At 43.1% G+C, this 19,266-nt stretch overlaps 3 protein-coding genes across 3 annotated transcripts; 2 read left to right on the top strand and 1 right to left on the bottom strand.

The window, feature by feature from the left end:
* Positions 1-5,123: 5,123 nt before the first annotated feature.
* Positions 5,124-11,618, bottom strand: LOC132265657 (histone-arginine methyltransferase CARMER-like). Its single transcript, XM_059766408.1, has 6 exons — positions 11,422-11,618; positions 10,967-11,095; positions 10,703-10,905; positions 9,777-10,220; positions 9,059-9,680; positions 5,124-6,609 (listed from the first exon to the last, which is right to left on the bottom strand). Exons 1-6 carry the CDS (start codon positions 11,555-11,557, stop codon positions 6,383-6,385), a joined length of 1,761 nt encoding a protein of 586 aa, XP_059622391.1. The 5' UTR covers positions 11,558-11,618; the 3' UTR covers positions 5,124-6,382.
* Positions 11,619-12,220: 602 nt separating this feature from the next.
* LOC132265658 (organic cation transporter protein-like) lies at positions 12,221-14,696 on the top strand. Its single transcript, XM_059766409.1, has 3 exons — positions 12,221-12,928; positions 13,506-14,326; positions 14,391-14,696. The coding sequence occupies exons 1-3, from the start codon at positions 12,277-12,279 to the stop codon at positions 14,529-14,531; spliced, it is 1,614 nt and encodes a 537-aa protein (XP_059622392.1). The 5' UTR covers positions 12,221-12,276; the 3' UTR covers positions 14,532-14,696.
* Positions 14,697-16,070: 1,374 nt separating this feature from the next.
* On the top strand, positions 16,071-19,143 carry LOC132255965 (solute carrier family 22 member 3-like). Its single transcript, XM_059752139.1, has 3 exons — positions 16,071-16,906; positions 17,232-17,994; positions 18,316-19,143. Exons 1-3 carry the CDS (start codon positions 16,125-16,127, stop codon positions 18,520-18,522), a joined length of 1,752 nt encoding a protein of 583 aa, XP_059608122.1. The 5' UTR covers positions 16,071-16,124; the 3' UTR covers positions 18,523-19,143.
* The last annotated feature ends 123 nt before the right edge of the window (positions 19,144-19,266 follow it).

Below are 19,266 nucleotides of genomic sequence, written 5' to 3'. Positions count from 1 at the left end.
TTGTGAGTGAAATTCGCGCACATTAATATGCAACTTCGTCTGCCCTTAATTCCCACTTTATTCCTAATGTAGTTCAGTTCAAAATACTCCAGTCAAATCTCCCCGGTTTCATTGCTATTCAATTGAGTACACATCCAGCGAATAGTGCTGCAAAATTACCCTCCGAATAAATTATCAATTCAGCAATGAACTCTCAAATGTGTGTGTGTGTGTCCTTCGTTTCCACTGCAACTGACCATTCTCTGCGTGTCGCCCAGGAATCTTGCACTCCATCCTGAGTGACTGAGTGGGTAATGAAATTGCAACATCATCGGGACAGTGGCAGTGATCAAATATTGATCGATTCGGTGCCACTGGGGCCAAGAGGACGTGGACGTCGCTCTTGGTGTGTGTTGGAGGGATTGGAAATTAAGTTGCGCCCTATTGTATGTCATTCTCGGGTCAACCTCACCGCCGGATTCGCCTCACGCTATCAATTAAGCGATCAATTGCGGATTCATGTCCGAAGGCTATGCTGCCGGTGGCACGAAACCCGGCGGATGATTGCACAATTGAATTCTGGGAAAACCGTCCATCCAAGACTGCCCCAAGCGCCGCGGGGGTGGACGTCGAATTGCCAACGCTGCCGGCGGGTCTCATTTGCCATGCACCGGCGCGGGATTGAATTTAATGGGCAATTTTCAGTGCGGAAGAACACTCGATTCAGTCATGTTGAGAGGTTGCATTATCAATTTCCATGCATAAACTCACCCCCCGCGCGTTCCCAACGGGGGTTGCAATGTGGAATTATATTGTGAAAATACGCCATCAAGTTATACATATAGACAACATCCACAGGAAGTAGAGGCAAAAATACCACGAGAAATAGTCCAATTTCAATAGAGTTGTTATGTGAAGGGAAAATGTGAGTCAATTTTGTGGTGGAATTTCCCTAAGAAACCCCTCAAAAAGTCCTCTTCAACTCTCCTTCTTTTCCACCCCCCTAAGTTCACAACAATGAAAACCTAGCAATTTAACGAAGTCATGCATTATATCAACATTATGGCATAACTTTTCCAGCTGGACAAAATGTGTGCGGCAATTGAAGTTGTATTTCTAAGTGGTACAACTTTATCATGACAGACAATTTGTTGGTAATACGACATGGAGAAAAATTGTAGAAAACATCCCAAAAAAGCATAAACTTCTAGTTCAATTGGATTGTGAATTGAAAATTGGGGAAATTAATTAATTTTCCACACAAATAACAGTAAAATAAATGGGGAAAAAATCCTTTTACTCGCTCATCCCCAAAAATGTCGTGAGCACAATCATTCCGCACACTCGAATCCTGCGTGATCACTCGGACTCACGTAGCAGAGAGCCTTAATTAAAGTGAATCCCTCCACGGCGTCGGCCAATAAATTATCAAAGCTTTTAATTTGATTCGTCATTTTGGGCCTCGCCAGTTCATGTGGAATCTTCCGTGTGCGTTCGGGATAAAAATGCCCATCCGACGCCAAAGAGATTGCGGCAATAAATCCTCTGTGCGGAATCTTCCCCGGGGGAGGATGTTTGGGCGGGAGAGGCAAACCAGGCCATATGGATCACTGCACTGAGAGATTGCCGGGCGGTGTGCGCGTGTGTGTGTGTGAAGAAATGTGCTGATGGGGCGCGCGCGTTCACCACCCTCAACCACGCAGTGGACCCGCCAAAGAAGATGCATATCCACGCCCGTGATGTAGTGCAAATCATCCCCCCACCCCATAACGACCTTCCGGGCGGAGACATTTAATAATTATTCGCCCTGATTAATGTGACATTTATTATTGAAAGAGCCGACAGAGACACAGATTCTGGAGAGGCGCGCAAGAAAGGGCGGCAAATTAATGACAAGGGATTGAGTCACATCGACCCCCCCCCTCCCCTCCAGCCCGAGGGCGTGCAAGAGTGTCGTGAGAAATTGACAGAGAAAATGGGGTGGAAGAAGAAGGAGGAGAGATTTTGCCGTTGAAGATGACTCAATTCCCCCATGGCTAATAAATCAGACGAAATCAAATCGGAGATTTCCCACAAACCCCGAATCAATATTTTCCTTTCATCCTCTTGGCCAAGATTGTCCCTTGGCGCCCCCCACACCCCCCTTTTATTGCGCCTTATCAGAGGGCATTTGTGGTGACGCTGGTGTTTTGATTGACGATACCACTTTTAGCACTTTCAAGTGCCCCCACCACACTTTCAAGAGGCCACCAAGGGGGAGATATTGTGGTCAGAAGTGGTGTACAATTCAGCAGGAGTGCTTAAGAAGTGAAAGTGCTTGAATATCATCAATGTAATGCGTTCAAAAGTCACTTTAAAAAGGAATTAATGCAATAATTGGAGAAAAAGAATTGTTTTTTGCAACTTTCTGGGTTATGTTATGAACTTAAGACAAACTTTTCTAAACTTAAGCTGGGTTTAATTAAATCACATCAAAATATCCACAGGAAACTTTAAAATATTTCTTAAAAACTGTTTTTTTTTCGTAAGTTTTCCGGGTCAAACAAGTAAAAATGGCGTGTTTTCAGGTCAAATACTCATAAATTTGAGGTTATGAATAACTTAAGGCGGTAGAATAAAGAAGAAAATACATGTTTTAAGTACTGCCAAAGTTCTGACTATATTATCTCCCCCTTTGGTGTCGAAGCACACTCTCAAGGGGCCACTCAATGATGGAATTCGGGAACCATGACTGCAATTTATTGATCAGAAATATGACTATTTTTATACATTTGCACGAGGATAGTTGCTGTAATCAGGATAATCGAGATTGTAATATTGATTGTTATTGATGTAGCGATTGGCATAAAAGTCTTTGAAAGGATATCTTCTGAGATCAGGATAAGCAGAAAAATCAGTATAACCTCGATATCTATACGCCGGATTAAATTGATAATTTTGTACAGGATAATACTGCCTATAGTGCTCTGGACAAGGATAATATCTGTATGCAGGATAATGATATTCATTCTCAGGATAATCATTATATTCATATCCAGGATAATCTGGATATTCCTCTTCATCAGAATATGAAGAATATTCTGGTTCTTCCAATTCAGCATCACTAATCAATTCAGGTGCGTTTTCTCCTGTCGATTGACTTTCTAGGCTTTCAGTCTTGCACGGTAAATTTTGTCCGGACGACAATTTCGGAACAATTGGCAGATTTTCTTCTTGCAATTCACATTCTATGTTTCCTGATTCACAAGTTGAATCTTCTATAGGCGCAATAATTTGTGGAATATCAGGATATTCTTCCGGTAAATCGTTCTCATATTCGTGCTCAGAATAAGTGATATTTTCCTCGTTATCAGATGAAACAAATTCAATAGTTGAATTTTCCACAGGAATATTGAGATTATCCTGTAAAATTGGTTGATTTTCACATTCAATATTTCCAGATTCACAAGTAGAATTTTCCCCATTAAATCGTGAACGGTTTAAATCAACTGATGAAGGGAAATCCAGTGAAGAGTTCGATTCTGTATTTTCCTCTTGTCCTTCTTTAAGTGTCTCCAATTGATCTATTTCAATCCTATCAGGATTTTGCTTTTCACCCTCATTTTTTATTACTTTTGCAAGATTGCTCACTTCGTCATTTTTATCCGCCAGATTCTTAGCCGCTCTTAGAGCACACTTTGTTTCCAAGCCAATTTCAAATATTTTCCTGATTTTGCACACTTTTGCCTTATAAATTTCACAACATTCCTCCGAAATATCCAGATATTTGCAAACTTCATCGGCTTTTTCACACCGATCATCACTGAAAACAATTGCAGACTTGCTCACTAACAGTTGAAGTGTGAGGAGAATTTGGAGAAAGTCTGTTAATCCCATTTCGAGTGTTTTTTCTTCTTTTTCTTTGCTGTAGAACTAAATTGCACTGCTTCAAGTCACTGCTTTTTATACTCTCTCTCGCTCTCTGTCTTATCTGGAATGCATTTCCCAACAACTCCTCAGATAAAAAAAAAACTTATCACACTCATTAATGTAAATTAAAAAATTTTTCCCATGCATATGAATTAGTTTGAATTTCCTGGGTCATCATCAACTGGACGATTGAACAGCCTTCCGGAGAAGGCGATTTAGATCAATAATCTGTCCTAATTTCCCCATCAGGCATCAGAATTATTGGAAATCCTGCGAGAATTGTCAACACATTTCACAATTCATGTCAGTTCAATGCGACGCAGAGCTCATAATTATTATTCATCTCCATTTGCGCCAATTGTCAGCGCTGGAGGAATTAACGTTCGCCCAAAGGGGAAATAATACAGCTGAACTGTGTACACCACTTCCTGACACTTCCACAATGTCTGTGCAGATTCACAGACACTTCTAGAACTTTGACAGAGCTTAAAACATGCGTTTTTTGAGGTTATGCGTTTCATAACCTCAAATTTAGGAGTCTTTAACCTAAAAAGACGCTATTTTTACTTGTAAGTCCCGAAAAATTTACGGAAAAACAGTGTTTAAGAAACATTTAAAAGTTTCCAGCAAATATTTTGATGTAATTAAATTTTTAATCGCTATTTAAGATGAATTTTGGTTCATAACCTAAAAATTCTCATGAAACATGTAGAAGAATGCTAGAAATAAAACTTATTTGGAATGTTTTAAAGGGAAAACTGTACAAAATTGGCTAATTTAGAGTAGAAATTCAATTGAGAAGCCCTTAAAATAGGCAATTTTGTATTCTGAAACAGTATTTTAGAGGTTATGATTCAATCTTAGCGCAATTACCATTAACATTAAGAAATTTGTGATCTTCAACAGATTTAATGATTTTTAAGGTTATTCAGTGGAAAAGTTCGTCTTAAGTTCATAACATAACCTAGAAAGTTGCAAAAAACAATTCTTTTTCTCCAATTATTGCATTAATTCCTTTTTAAAGTTACTTTTGAATGCATTATATTGATGATATTCAAGCACTTTCACTTCTTAAGCACTTCTGCTGAATTGTACACCACTTCTGACCACAATATCTCCACCTTGCGTTCGTGCCCATTCAAAACACGCCAATCATCTCTTATTAATCGTGCACAGAAATGTACCAATTTTGTGGCGAAGGGTGGAATAAAAGAGTAAGTAAAACACTGTCGGGGTAAGTTTAGAGCTGCACACTTCTGTGAATGTCTTTATTTTGAAATGTTCTTCAATAAATTACTTAGTTTTTAAAATTTATACGATGTTTTTCTCTCTTTCATCAATTTTTTTTTGTCAATATAATTTTTGTTTCTTCATAAATCATCTATTCTCTGTTTTTTTGCCTTTTGCATTTTTTTTCTTCTTCTTTTTAAAGGAGTTTCGAAGGGAGAAAGGCTTTGTGAAAAAGGGGGGAGAAAAAAAAGTTACACTACAAGATAAGTTAAATTTTCATAGTAAATTTTCTCTTTTCTTTCTTTCCCACATAATTTAATAATAATAAATCTTTTTATGTTTCGTGCATTTTTTTTTCTTCTACTCGATTCCCAAATTTCCTCACACTTTTTCATCTTTACAATTGATTCCTTGGTTTGTTTTTTGTCAATCATAAATTTAAACATAAAAAGACTCTTGAAGAACATAAATTGTTTGATAAATGAAGGATGTTTTTTTGCTTTCTTAAATTGTTTTCAAATACATTTCAAATCTAATGAATAGAAAAAAACATTTGTTGGTTTTATTAAGAGATTTTTCCCGTCATTTTACGCTTAAATTTCCTTCTTGTTTTTCTTTTTTTCTCCATGCAATTTGAATTGAGCGTGATATTTTCATCAGTTTGGAAATTAATGTGTGAGTGTGTGTGTGTGTGTGTTATCCTAAAGCAATTATGATGTCGAGAAATTTGTAATAAACATGCCCTAATTGATAACTTTCCATTCATTTAAAAAAAAAACACATGCGCCTAGATATAATTTATGCAATTGTAATCCTAAAAGTTTCTACAATTTTTTCTTCTTCTTCTTCTTCTCATTTTTCATCACTTTCCTCCTCATCCTCCTTCCCGACTTTGCCATCAACATTCGCGTGTGTATCTCAATAAAATTATATAAATGTGTTTCCTTCAGAGATTTTTCCTACATCAACAACTCTCAAAATTCTCTCTCTTTTTCTTTTTCTCTCATGTTTACAGCGAATAATCATGAATATTTTCTGATAGTTTTTTTTTTCCTCCACAAGTGAAGAAAAATAGTTTTTATTACCCTTGCAGATAAGTAATGCTCTTTTTCTCTCTCTTTAGTCCATTGTGAAAGTTCTGCGTGTGTGATTCAATCTATATCTCTCATGATCTCTTATCCTCCTTCTTGTCATCTGAAGAATGCAACGCGCGCGCGACGAAAACATGCCGCTCTTCTTTCTTCCATCATCATCATCATCTTATCTACTTCGGCCTATAGATAGCTCCATTAATTAGATTCTGCTGCTGCAGTGACGACGTGGAGAGGAAGTTGTTGCCACTGCCGCCCACCATATTCATAACGGCCGACACGGACGACGGCAGATAGCCTGTCCCGAGGGTGTTGGCCATGCCACCCGCCGAGTTCATGTTATTCTGCACTCGACCCGTGCTCGGAATGCATCCCGGATGTATTATGTTGGATTGATTGCCTGCAACAGATGAGCAACAGTGTCAGCAAAGTTGTTTAATTAACATTATCACTTCTCTTGCATCCTCTTCTCTCTCTCTCTCTCTCTCTCTCTCTCTCTCTCTACACCCCGAGAGCAATTCACAGCAAATCCTATTAGTGCAAAATGCTTCCCTTTTTCCTGCACATCCCTTAAAAGCAATGATTGCTTACACAACATATAACTTCAAGAGGAGATCCCATTGAATATCTCTCAACACTTTAAGCAATTCTAACGAAATTATTCCAATAGTAAAATTAATCTCTTCTACTTCCAGTGACTCTATAAAGAATCAATTAAACTTCTTATGTTCATCCAGCCAAGGAAGAGAGAACAATTTAAATCTACCGCTCGTTGCAACTTTACGTTAATACAATTTTAATAAGATTACGATTAGTATAATATACGAATGTGGTGAATTTATCTTCTGCGAGGCTTCAAATGTTTCAAACGTTGACTTTTGACGTCAATTGACAAGAACAGGTAGAAAATTCACGCTAAAAATAAGGAAATTGACAATAATGTCATTTTTATGTAAATAATCACATATTTATTGGATTTTTCTGACCATTTGTGCACATTTCAATGCACCAAATTGAGGTTATGTGTTTCCGGACATCATTCGATTCTTTCCCAGGAAACTAATTGCATTTACAGAGCATTGAGAAGTATTTTTGGTCGTCAATATGAGCTACGAAAAGCGTCAAGTTTGCAACATTGAATTCATAAATTTTACGAATTGAAATATGAAATCTGTAATTTTGCAACGAGCAGTATAATTAAATATATAACAGATTTTAATTATGTATGCTATGAAAAGACTTTTCACTACAACTTCTCTCAAATTCACACTACTTTTTAAACTATCTCCAAATTATTCAAACTTACACACTGTCTTACTTCCTCATACTTTGCTTTAAATCTTCTTCACTCCTTTTCAGTGTTTCACCGGAAGAGAAACTCATCGAGCAAATGACTCTTTACACACTCTCTAGAGACTTTTCATTCTAGCTAGAGAGAGAGCTAATGAAAAGAGACTTCAAGTTAAGTTTTCACATTTTAATGAAAAGACACCCAAATAATCATAACTCACAAGAATTCCTCCCGTTTTGAATAGATACAGGAAAACTTTACTCATGGAAATTTCTTTTGATATCAATACATAAAAAGAATCCAGAGCAAAAACACAATTTACAAATGAATTATATGAAAAAAGATACTTTTCTGGTTAAAGAGTTTTTTTTAGTTAAATTTAACACTGAATCGCTTAATTTTGCCTCTTCGCCAGAAAATATTGCAGGAAATTAGATAGAAAAGCAACATTTTCCACCCTTTTTTCTGTCCACTTCCTTCTCAATTCAACCACTGAATAAACGCGCACATGAATTGCAACGATTCATTTTCGCCCAGCAAACACCAAAATTGACATTTCCCAGCACAACACGCGCACGAGAAACGCGTGTGGAAATAAACAAGAACTCAGAAATACTCTCTAAAAGGACATTGCAAAAAAACGAGTCATGAATGAAAAGTCATTTTCATAGTCTAAACATGGCAAAAAGTATCGAATTTCTCTTTTGCTTGGCTTTCAACAACAATCAAGAGATAAAACAATATAATTCTTGATTAATTTCAATCACAAATAAATTCTCAATTGCATTGACAGATTTTTGCCTCCCCTTTTGGGAAATGATCAGCAAAAGCTTTCGAAATCAATTGCCAATTTATATATATTTAGAGCTTCATCAAGCTCATGATTTATGGATTTGTTTAGTGATAAATATAACATGCTGAGATTAGATTTTCACCATTTCAAGGGCAACAAATCAATAATTCAATTTTAAGTCTGAGGATTGACGTTAAAGCATTAAAAAGAATGTTAGGGATAAAAACAAAGTGAAATAAAAGCTATTCTGAGCGTCAGATGGCGTTATTAGAGATAATTCATGAAGAGAAATATTATATTTAGTGTTTAGAAAGAGTTTTATGCGAAGATTTAGGGAAAAATGTCGATATAAAGCGATAAAGTGAAGGAAAATACTCAAAAAGGAGATGTGAAAAAAATCACAACTGAAGGAGAATCGAACCCGTAACTTTACGATTTTGTGCTAAATTCGAATTAGGAATATGAAAAGCTTGAGACAAATCCATTTTTTTTTTTTAATAATCGCAACTGTAACGATGTTACGCCCAGCAGATTTTGGGGTCAGATTGATACAGACATGCAGGATCCTAGTCCCAGTGAACTAGGTCCTTTCAAATAATTGGCCTTCACGACATTAAGACATCTCGGAATTCAAATTCAATTGAACTGATCTTTCTGAAGACAATGTAAGGACTTCTTGGCATGCTTTAGTGTCCAAGAAGTCCTGAGAATTCCCCAGAAAGGAATGATTTGCGGGGAAAAGAAAAGAAAAGAAAAAAAACTCACCCAGGCCGATGAGATTGGTGTTGAGCATGGGCTGGCCGATGTCCATCGACGCCTCGCCCAGGCCATTCACGGAGATGCCGTTGACCAGATTGACGGCATTGCGGGCACCCTGGGCGTCCAGTTGCGTCCAGAAGGCCTCCGACGGCGAGGTGGTGTTGTTGCCGGGCGGCGGCGGCGCCGTGGCGCCCGTGTAGCGGAAATAGGGATTCTTGAGGTCAAACGTGTTGCTGGACGCCACAGAGGTGCCCTCGAGCTTCAGCTCCATCGTCACATCGTAGCTCTGGCGATTGTTGGCGCTGAGCAGGACGCGTCCGGTGAGCATTTGGCCCTCCTTGGCGAAGATCGGTGCCTGCAGCAGACAGCGCACCTGATACCAGTGCGTCAGCGGCTCCGTGGGCGACGTGGACAGCCAGATCTGCTGCGTGGAGCCGATGAAGGCCACATCAAACCAGAAGGCCAGCCCGTGGCACGTGCCCGTCTCCAGGATGTGGAACTCCAGCGGAATATCAATGCGGTGCAAGTCAGTCTCTTCGGCGGTGAGGAAGTCCACCACGTGGCGCACGGACTTAGCCATGCAAATCCGTATGTCGAACGTGTCGACGATGGGCTGACGGAAGTACTCCTGGTCAAAGAAGAGTGTCTCGTTAGTGTTGCAGAAGAGCAAAAAGAGGATGCCAATCTAGCTGATTTTGAGCAAGATTCCAGGCGACGTTCTCACCTTCATGGCGGCCGTCCGGATGCGACTGAGATCGACGCCGTGGAAGCTGGTCTGGTACCAGAAGCTCGCCTTGTTGAACTGCTCCAGATAGAGCGCCTCGTCCGTGAACGGCGCCACGTGCAGATCACCGCGCGACGGGAACATCTTGCCGCCCGGCTTCAGCCACTTGCGCGCGTGCAAGTAAGTCTCCAGCATGCGTTCGTTGTACAGCATGTAGCCCATTGGCTCCGAGATGATCACGTCCACCTCCTGCGGCAGGTCGATCTCCTCGATCTTGCCCGCTATCACCACAATCTTCTCCGACAGGTGGTTGGCGCTCACCAGCGTCTCGGCGTACTGCGCCATGTTGCTCGCCTCCACCGCGTACACCAGCTGCGCGCCCGCCTGCACCGCGAAGAAGGACAGGATGCCCGAGCCGGCGCCCACGTCTAATACTATCTTGTTCTGCGGAGAGAGAGAGAGAGAGAGACAGCGTGTCACTCGCGCCGGCCATCGACTCTTGGCCCTGGCGTGACTCTCCTCCTCAGAGAGCGCTAATTGCGCCCCGGAGCAGAGATAATTGTGCACTTTTTCCGCGTTCGGCAAATCGGCGTCAATGAAACGAAGATGGCGCATCGCCTGTCAAAGTGTCGCATGTTTTTTGTTTTTCTTCTAAATAAACAATTTTCACATTTCAATTCATCTTTTCAATTTGTCTTCCGAAATGAGAGAGAAAATAAAATACATATATTTGGAAAAACGCGAGTCACAATGCCTTGCGACACTCTTCCATGGCATGCGCGCTCTGCCATTCCTCTCGATTCTTTGCTATTATTCGCTCTGGAGCGATAAGCCGCCCTTCGTGCGCCCTTCGCCGCCAAAAAGACGCCCCCAAATCGCGTCCTCGCGTGGGCGTCACAGGCCACGGAGCGCCTTAATGAGCTTACGTGAAAGTCGTTGATATTGCTGTGGATTGCCTTCTGGTAGGTGCTCGTCCGCACGAAGTCCTGCATCATGTTCTGCTGCTGGCTGAGGTAGCCGTAGAACTGGAAATATTGATTGGCGGAGGACTCCTCCGTTCGCTGGGAGAATACTGAATTGGCGCGCCGGCCTTTCACCCCGTTGATCAGCTCTCGGAACTTACGGATGTCTGCAAAGAGGGATTCCGTGAGTGTGACACGTTGGCCGGTTGGCTGAACGGCCGCCGAGACCTGAGTCCGCGCTGAACACTATGCAGAAATTTTCATCCGGCAGCGACACAATCTGCCCACGAGTGCCCATGCGGGCCGTGTCCGTGGTCGCCTTGACGGGGAACTCGAAGCTGTGGCTCTCATCGTACTCTGTGGAAGGGGATGAGATGGGAAAGAATAGGTATTAGTTGTGGTCATCCTGGGCTGCCGCCCCCTCCAAACAAGAGGCGCGCATTTCGCTTGAGCCGGCAATCAAGGTCGCGCGCGCGGTGATTTCGGGGATTTTCCACGTTCTGTGGCCCAAAATACAGCACCTCGCGGCTCACCAACACACGCACAGCCGCGTCTCGCCCATCAACACGCTTCCGTCCATGCCTCCTCGCAGAAATTCTGCACACAAAGGCCCAGACGCCGCAGCGCACTGTCAAAGTGGGCCGGACAATTTGCGGCCCCATTTTCACCCTCTGCCCACTCACCCGGGACAATTTTAACACTTAAGCCTTGGGGGTCGTAGCTACATATAACAAATATTGTTGACGTATTAAACCGATCGACTAATTTGCCCGCACTGTCGATATTATAAACATTTACCGCACGCAGAACATCCGCCATATTTAGACAACACACAAAACACACCACACAACTCAGCGACAAAGAGGGCGCGCGCGCTGCGACTCGGCGATTTTTATGGCATGCCGGCAGGTGCGCGCACGTGTGCTATAAAATGGCGCGAAAACGTGTGTGTCGCGCGCCTTTCCCGCCAACAGTGAACGCAATGAATGGCGAACTCACAGGCGGAGGAAATCCAGAAATCCCTCAAAGACACGCTATCATTCAGGCTTCTTGCATGCAGTAAATTACCGTCGATTGTGATGGATTGTCAAACTGGCTTTTTTGTCTCTCTGTCTCACTGGCCATCGAAAGGCTGAGCCATTCTTATCGCGCATCGCAGAAAAAAATCGCTCTTAAGCACTTGAGTTGTTGAAAATTCTCTGTCACGAGCGATAATATACAATTGACTAATCTGATGTGACATTCTGCTCTTCCTCTGAGTGTTCTCAACATACTCTCACTTTCTCATTTTATCCAAAACACGCGGCTTGACCTCACAAGAGAAGGCCAAAGTCGCCGTGTGACGCGTTCCCCCGCGCGCCATCCTTCAGTGTCTCTCATCAAGAAATGCTCAAAGCGCGATGATAAATCAGGTGGGATGTTTTATCACTTGAGATAATTGATAGCTTGAGTTCCTCCTCGAAGACAGTCGCAAATACAGTTGCTCGTGGAACGCGGAACGAATCGTGTGCGAAAAACACCTTCAGTTCAGAGGCAAAATGTCGGTTGAAGAGGGAAAGAAGTTCGATCTGGATTTGCTGATCAAGCAAATAGGACCATTTGGGAAATTTCAGCTGATAAATTACCTCCTGATTTGCCTGCCCATCGCCTTGACCGCCATGTACACGCTCACCTTCGTCTTCACGGCTGGCGATCTCGACTATCGCTGCCGAATCCCCAGCTGTGACACTGAAGAGCCCGAGTTGAAGCCTGACTTCCTCAGCTTCACCACGCCAATGGATGGCGACAGATTCTCCATGTGTGAGAAATTTCACCACACACCAAATGCCACCATCGAGGATCAATGCCAAGCCGATCTCTTCGATCGCTCGCGCCTGGAGAATTGCGAGGAGTTCGTCTATCAGAACGACGAGACGACAATCCTCAGCGAGTGGAATTTGGGCTGCAGCGAGGAGTGGAAGCTTTCCCTGGTCGGGACAATTAACAATGTCGGCCAGTTTGTCTGTCTGCCACTGACTGGTTACTTTTCAGATCGCTTCGGCAGGCGAACAGCCTTCATTCTCGGCAACTTCTTCGCCGCCACCATGGGCATCATTCGCTCCTTCTCGCCCAACTACGTCATGTTCATAGTGTTTGAGTTCCTGGAACCAGCCCTCAGTGCCGGAGTCTACAGTGCAGGCTTCATTCTCGGTAAGGCGTCTAATCTTGGCATCTTCGCGCGACTCATCTTATCACGCCAAAGCTTGAACTTGTGTGTTGGACTGATGATTGATTAAGTGCAAAGTGTGATGCCTCTAGACCCTGTCTTTCATCCACTAAGTCGCACTTTTCCGGCTCTGTGGGGAATCCGAAACATCTCAAGTGCCTCTCGAAGATACACTCTTGAATTTGTGTAGTTTCACAACAGAGCTCAATGCCCATCGATAAGAACCAAAGCTCGTGCGACTGTAAATTGGGAAGAGGGAAGTTTTTCATTGGCGATTTTCTGAAAAACAAAAATAATATTCACCCTCTCAAATTGTGCTAAAACACAGATTTAATCCTCACTTCGATGTAGAAATTCCAAACAATATATCTGTCGATAAATGAGGATTTTCATTCACAAATCAATAAATCACTTTATTTTGCGCTTTTCACTTCACCTCAAATTGTTTTGCAACCGTGCAAATACTCAATGAAAAATGTCTTCTTTTGATAATGTCATCAATCGATAACGATGATCTTCTCTTTGATGTTGAGTCATCCTCATCTATTTCTTATCCTTCAGGAATGGAACTTGTCGGCCCGGAGAGGAGAGTTCTGGGGGCGTTTTTCATCAATGTCTTCTACGCTCTGGGTGAAGCTCTTCTGGGCCTCCTGGCCATGCTGACCAGAGATTGGCGTCTGCTGATGTGGGTGGCCTACGCGCCGACCTTCATCTTCCTCATCTATCGCTGGCTCATTCCGGAGAGTGCTCGCTGGCTGCTCAACATGAATCGCCCAAAGGAAGCGGCCAAGATCATCGACAAGGCGGCAAAGATGAACAAGAGCGATTTGACGCCAGAGGCGCAGAAGATGCTGCTGCAGGCTCTCAAGGACAGCGATGTGGAGAATGAGAAGGAGGCGGAGGCCGAAGTGAAGGAGTACCGCCTGATGTCAGCACTGCGGTCACGGACACTTCTCCTGCGCATCCTCAACTGCTCCTTCTGCTGGATCGCCGTGTGCTTCGTCTTCTACGGCATGAGCATGAACAGCGTGACTGTGGCCGGTGACAAGTACATCAACTTCATCATGACGTGTCTGATTGAAATCCCCGGCGCGGCTCTCTGTTGTCTGCTCATGGACAGAATTGGACGACGTCCAATTCTCTGCATCAGTCTGATCCTCAGTGGTCTGGCGTGCATTGGCTTCATCTTTCTCTCCGGCGCTCCCGAGTGGACCAACTTGACCGTGTTCCTGTTCGGGAAGCTCAACATCAGCATGTCCTTCATCGCCATCTACGTCTACACGGCCGAACTCTTCCCCACGGAACTCCGACACACTCTTCTGGCCGCGTGCTCAATGTTCGGCCGCCTGGGCTCCATTGTGGCGCCCTTCACGCCGCTCCTGGTAAGAATTGCTGCACATCTCTTTTCTCACAGATCCTTTATAACATTGCGTCTCTCACAATCAGGGCAAGTACGTTGAATCCCTGCCGATGATCCTGTTCGCCACAATGGCCATCTCCTCTGGCATCCTCATCATGTTCGCGCCGGAAACACTCAACAAAACACTACCAGACACCCTTCAAGAAGCCGAAGACATTGGAAAGTGATATGAAATGCTACGAAATTGTAAATAAACACGAGATTTTGATAAGAAACAATGTGATTTCCACAGGCACGTGCTGATTCAATTGTCAGCTGCATTAGTTGCACCAATTGCACTTCACAGTAGTGCAAACTCTAGTGCAACAATGCACTTTATCAGCTTTATCGCAAAGAGAGATTTCACGACATAATAAAATAATCAAATTCCTTTCTTGCCATTTTAATTATATTGTTGAGACTATAAATTTTGAAGTTCAACAACCTCTCTGGAATGGTTGTTTTACTCAATTCTGCAAGTTTCCCTTATGGTGAAAACACAGCATTTGTAATTTGTAATTTGTCCACGATCATCTCTTTCTTCCCCTCGCGTTTCGTGTATTTTCCTTCCTACTCGCACAGTGGCTGTCTCGACATGTCAGAGTCGGACGCTGACAGAGTAGGAAAGAAAATACACGAAACGCGAGGGGAAGAAAGAGATGATCGCGGACAAATTACAAATTACAAATGCTGTGTTTTCACCATTACAAATTAGTTCCTGAATCCTTTTCAGTGTCATCATCGCACTTTCAAAGCCTCAAACAAAAAGTTCAGTTAATTTATTATAGTCACCGAAATACTCTCAATTGATAGAAAATCTTCCATAATTTTGAATCTTTCTATATTTCTTGGTGTTAAAATTATGGCAAAATGTAATATATTTTCGATATAAGAGATCGTTTAGGGTTAACGAAGAGCTTTTAAGCTCATCTAGCGAATATTTCCTCCCACTTGATTTGGGCTCTTTTTCCGCGGGAAATCACTCTTATCACGCTAACAAACGCCAATGATAAAACACGATTTGTTTGCCCAATTTGATGGTTTACGCTCCACAGCACTTCTGATGGGGAGGAAAAAAGCCAATTTTCCATGCTTGACAAATCATTTCTTCCACTCCACGTTTTAGTCACAGATAAAGTCAACAATTATTTACCTACATTTGTATACAAATTACCTCGCATTTCGGCACCTTGAGCGCACGTGCTTCCAAACAATGCACTTTCGGTGTCTCACGTTTTCCGGCGAAATATCAATTTTACACACGGCGAGGCGCTTTATCAGCTTGTACATAAGGAAGCTCGCGCGATATCACAGATGGAATAAAAATAGTAGTGCGTGGAGGAATTTAATCCAAATATTTGCATAGCACTTTTGCCATCATGTCAATCTTTTGGGTGGAAAAAAAACTTTCCACTCTTTCCTCTGGCAAGACTTCTCGCGGTGTAAGGAGTGCGTGACCCTGAACCTTATGGCCGTCTTAGGTGGGTTTATCTGTGAAGATGGTCTCGAAGAAAGTTGTTTTGCTCTCGAAGATGCCACGGGTGAGTGGAAAATTTTGCGGTATGTTTCACGCAATCGCAGTGCGTCTGATATGGACAATTGATAAAAATTTATATTGAAACCCACGCTTTTTTTTATCAATTCACGAGTGTTGTTTTTTCTCCCGCCAATTGAGGGAGAGATCGTTAACTGCACTCGACTGTGCGTGATGTGGAGACTCTCTTGGGTGTTCTGGAGAGGAGAGTCAGTGCTGGTGGAGTTCTCACCAAGGCAGCATCGCAATGTCGGAGAAGACGCAAAAGCGCGCTAGTGATGAGCCCAGTTTCGCGGGCATTCTCGATGAGTTGGGTGAATTCGGTCGCTTCCAGATCTTCATCTACGTCCTCCTCTTCCTGCCCATCTTCCTCGGCAACATGTACACCCTCAACTTCATCTTCACCGCCGCCGAAGTAGATTATCGCTGTCACATCAGCGAGTGTGAGCCTCCGGACGCGCCATTTGACTCCAACGACCCATTCTTGGACTACGCTCTGCCGCCTGGCCAGGAGTCCTGCAAGCGCTTCGCCCACATCAACACCACCAGCGAGTGCTCATCCTCCAGCTTCGACCACAGCCAAGAGGTGGACTGCAGTGAGTTCATCTTCGCCGGTCCGGAGCACACCATCGTTAGCGAGTGGGATTTGACCTGTCCGGCCAACGAGTGGAAGATGTCTCTGGTGGGGACGATCAACAATGTGGGCCAGTTCATTGCACTGCCCATCACAGGTTTCATCTCCGACCGCTTCGGCCGCAAGACAGCCCTGACGGTGGGAACCATCATCAGTGGGGTCTTTGGCATCATCAAGTCCTTCTCGGTGAATTATCCAATGTTCCTCACCGTGGAGCTTCTGGAGTCCGGCCTCGGATCTGGCGCCTACAGCGCCTGCTTCGTGTACGGAATGGAGGCTGTGGGAGCCTCCAAGAGACTCCTCGGCGGCGTCATTATGACCAGCACTTACGCTCTCGGCCAAGCATTCTACGGACTCATCGCCATGTGGACCAAAGACTGGAGGAGCATGATAAGGTACTCTTTTACAAAGTGTTGCAAAAACCTAAGACCTTTTTAAATGTTACACAGTTGCTTCCCACTTAATTTAATCAAGAAAACTGTCCAGACATATTATTTTGCGTATTTGAAGCATACGAATTATATACAATTGCACAGAAAAATTGATTAAAAACATGAAGATCATTGACATGTTGACGGAAAAGTACCAACATGATTGTCTCTAATGAATTTACAGTCTGTAAATTGTTTTCAATCCATGGACGATGAACTCTTATTTCGGCAGAAAAAAGGGAATTGAAATCAATTACAATGCTGGGTTTAATAAATTCGCCATTGACAGAATGAGTGCGAATTCGGCTATTTCAATTAACAACACCATATTGTGCGTATTAATTGACAGATGGGCGTATTCTCCAGCTCTGTTGCTCATCCTCTACTTCTGGATCATGCCGGAGAGTCTGCGCTGGCTCTTGGCGTCGGGGCGCTTTCACAGGGCGCGTCGGCTGATCAAGAAAGTCGCCAAGGTGAACAGAGTCACGCTGTCTGAGGAGTCACAGAAGGTGCTGGACGAGAAAGTGGCGGGATCGGACAGACTACCAACTGAGCTGGACGCAGAAGCCTCTCCGAAGAATCCTTATCCGCTGCGCACTGTGTGCCATTCGCCAATTCTCCTGTGGCGCCTCGCCACGTGCTCTTTCGTCTGGATGACCAACGCCTTCGTGTACTACGGCCTGGTGCTGAATTCCGTGGCCATCGGCGGCGACAAGTACGTCAACTTCATCCTGATCTGCCTCATCGAGCTGCCCGCCTTCGTCATCTGCTATCTGATAGTGGACAGAGCCGGAAGGAGGATCACACTGAGCATATCACTGCTGATAGCTGGTCTGTCGTGTCTAGCGCAACTCTTCCTGCCCACTGAAGGAGTGGAAGCTGTCAAGCTGGTGCTCTTTCTCACTGGTAAATTCAGTATCACAGTGTCCTTCACGACACTCTACCTCTTCACCAATGAACTCTTCCCCACGGAACTGCGACACAGTCTGATGGCATTCTGCTCCATGATGGGAAGACTGGGAGGAATAGTTGCTCCACAAACGCCGCTTCTGGTGAGTTGAATTGCCCAAAAAAATGGAGAGATAATAAGTTCTTTGAATCTACAAAGACTCTTCATCAAGTACTTCTCTCCTCTGGAATAGGTATGAATGGGGAAGTGTGCCATTATCTGGGTATTCCAAAAAGTGTCGTAATGCCGAGGTAAATACTGTGTACCTCAGCTACTATCAGTCACACAAATTAAGGCAATCAGAGTCACATCGAGAGATAAAAGTTCATATAACTCTTGACAGAATTAAGGATGATTTATTGGCTATGGTTGTTTAGGAAAATTCCAATCATCTGCAATTGCCTTTTTTTGTTGTTGTTTGCAGGGAAAGTACGTGGAATTCTTGCCAATGACGCTATTCTTCAGCACAGCCTTCATCTCTTCCCTGATCATTCTGCAGTATCCGGAAACGCTGAACACCACACTTCCGGACACAGTTCAAGAGGCTGAAAAGATTGGCGCCAACTCAAGAGGTCTGTTTGGTGTGTGCTGGAGCAAGATCAGACGAAGGGAGGAAAGACAGGAGAGATGAGAAATTATGTACAATAATCACTGTGCCTTCAGTCACATTTGTTGTGTCGTTTTTACAGCAGGTATTCTTGCAAAGTATTGTTGATATTTTAGAGAGAAAAAGAGAGAGACAGAGGGAGTAAAATAGATAATATAGAAGTGTTAATTGTGTTTTTCATGGCTTTTCGCAGAGGGAAAAACTGGGTCAAGTCCATAAATTGCACATATCTTAACTGCTGACCAGAGTCAAGTAGCCAAACTTGAGTTTTTGATAAGAAATAGCACACCTCTGAAGATTGCAGTATATTTCACATTTCCAAATTCTGCAACATTCACCAAAAAATACACATAATTTCATCTATTTTCAACACGTCAATCACAGACACAGACTTTCCATGTAATTGAGATTAATTGTGGGATGATTAACGAGCAATTTTGTTGTTCTTTTTTCTTCAACTGCCGCAATCACAACATTTTTCCACCGCCTTTTTGCCAATAATATATTGTCAATTATGAGTGCGCGTGATAATGCGCCAAAAAGCGAGCACAATATTGAACTTGCCAACGAAATAATTGCGAGATGTTTCACTGGAAAAATTTTGGTTGTCTTATCAATATTTTCATTTTGGGGTGTCAGAGAAGAGATTGAAGATGATTCGACCAAGGGAAAATGTGACCATTTGAGAAGATGTACACCGCAAAGATTTCATGTGTTCGGAAGGAAAATCAAAAGTATACTTAAATATAACTATTTTACAATGATTTC

Source organism: Phlebotomus argentipes, unplaced genomic scaffold (assembly GCF_947086385.1).
Source record: "Phlebotomus argentipes unplaced genomic scaffold, Phlebotomus argentipes genome assembly contig_5, whole genome shotgun sequence".
Lineage (NCBI taxonomy): Eukaryota > Metazoa > Arthropoda > Insecta > Diptera > Psychodidae > Phlebotomus > Phlebotomus argentipes.
This window is presented reverse-complemented; position numbering and strand designations above follow the sequence as displayed.

What these genes read in the sequence shown, in the direction of transcription:
- LOC132265658 (XM_059766409.1), top strand. Translation starts at nt 12,277, where the DNA reads ATGTCGGTTGAAGAGGGAAAGAAGTTCGATCTGGATTTGCTGATCAAG. An exon ending in CAGTGCAGGCTTCATTCTCG is followed by an intron (nt 12,929 to 13,505) that starts GTAAGGCGTCTA and finishes CTTATCCTTCAG; the next exon opens with GAATGGAACTTGTCGGCCCG. An exon ending in CGCCCTTCACGCCGCTCCTG is followed by an intron (nt 14,327 to 14,390) that starts GTAAGAATTGCT and finishes TCTCACAATCAG; the next exon opens with GGCAAGTACGTTGAATCCCT.
- LOC132255965 (XM_059752139.1), top strand. Translation starts at nt 16,125, where the DNA reads ATGTCGGAGAAGACGCAAAAGCGCGCTAGTGATGAGCCCAGTTTCGCG. An exon ending in GACTGGAGGAGCATGATAAG is followed by an intron (nt 16,907 to 17,231) that starts GTACTCTTTTAC and finishes CGCCATTGACAG; the next exon opens with AATGAGTGCGAATTCGGCTA. An exon ending in CTCCACAAACGCCGCTTCTG is followed by an intron (nt 17,995 to 18,315) that starts GTGAGTTGAATT and finishes TGTTGTTTGCAG; the next exon opens with GGAAAGTACGTGGAATTCTT.
- LOC132265657 (XM_059766408.1), bottom strand. Translation starts at nt 11,557, where the DNA reads ATGGCGGATGTTCTGCGTGCGGTAAATGTTTATAATATCGACAGTGCG. An exon ending in AGTGTTCAGCGCGGACTCAG is followed by an intron (nt 10,906 to 10,966) that starts GTCTCGGCGGCC and finishes CCCTCTTTGCAG; the next exon opens with ACATCCGTAAGTTCCGAGAG. An exon ending in TCCGGACGGCCGCCATGAAG is followed by an intron (nt 9,681 to 9,776) that starts GTGAGAACGTCG and finishes TTCTTTGACCAG; the next exon opens with GAGTACTTCCGTCAGCCCAT.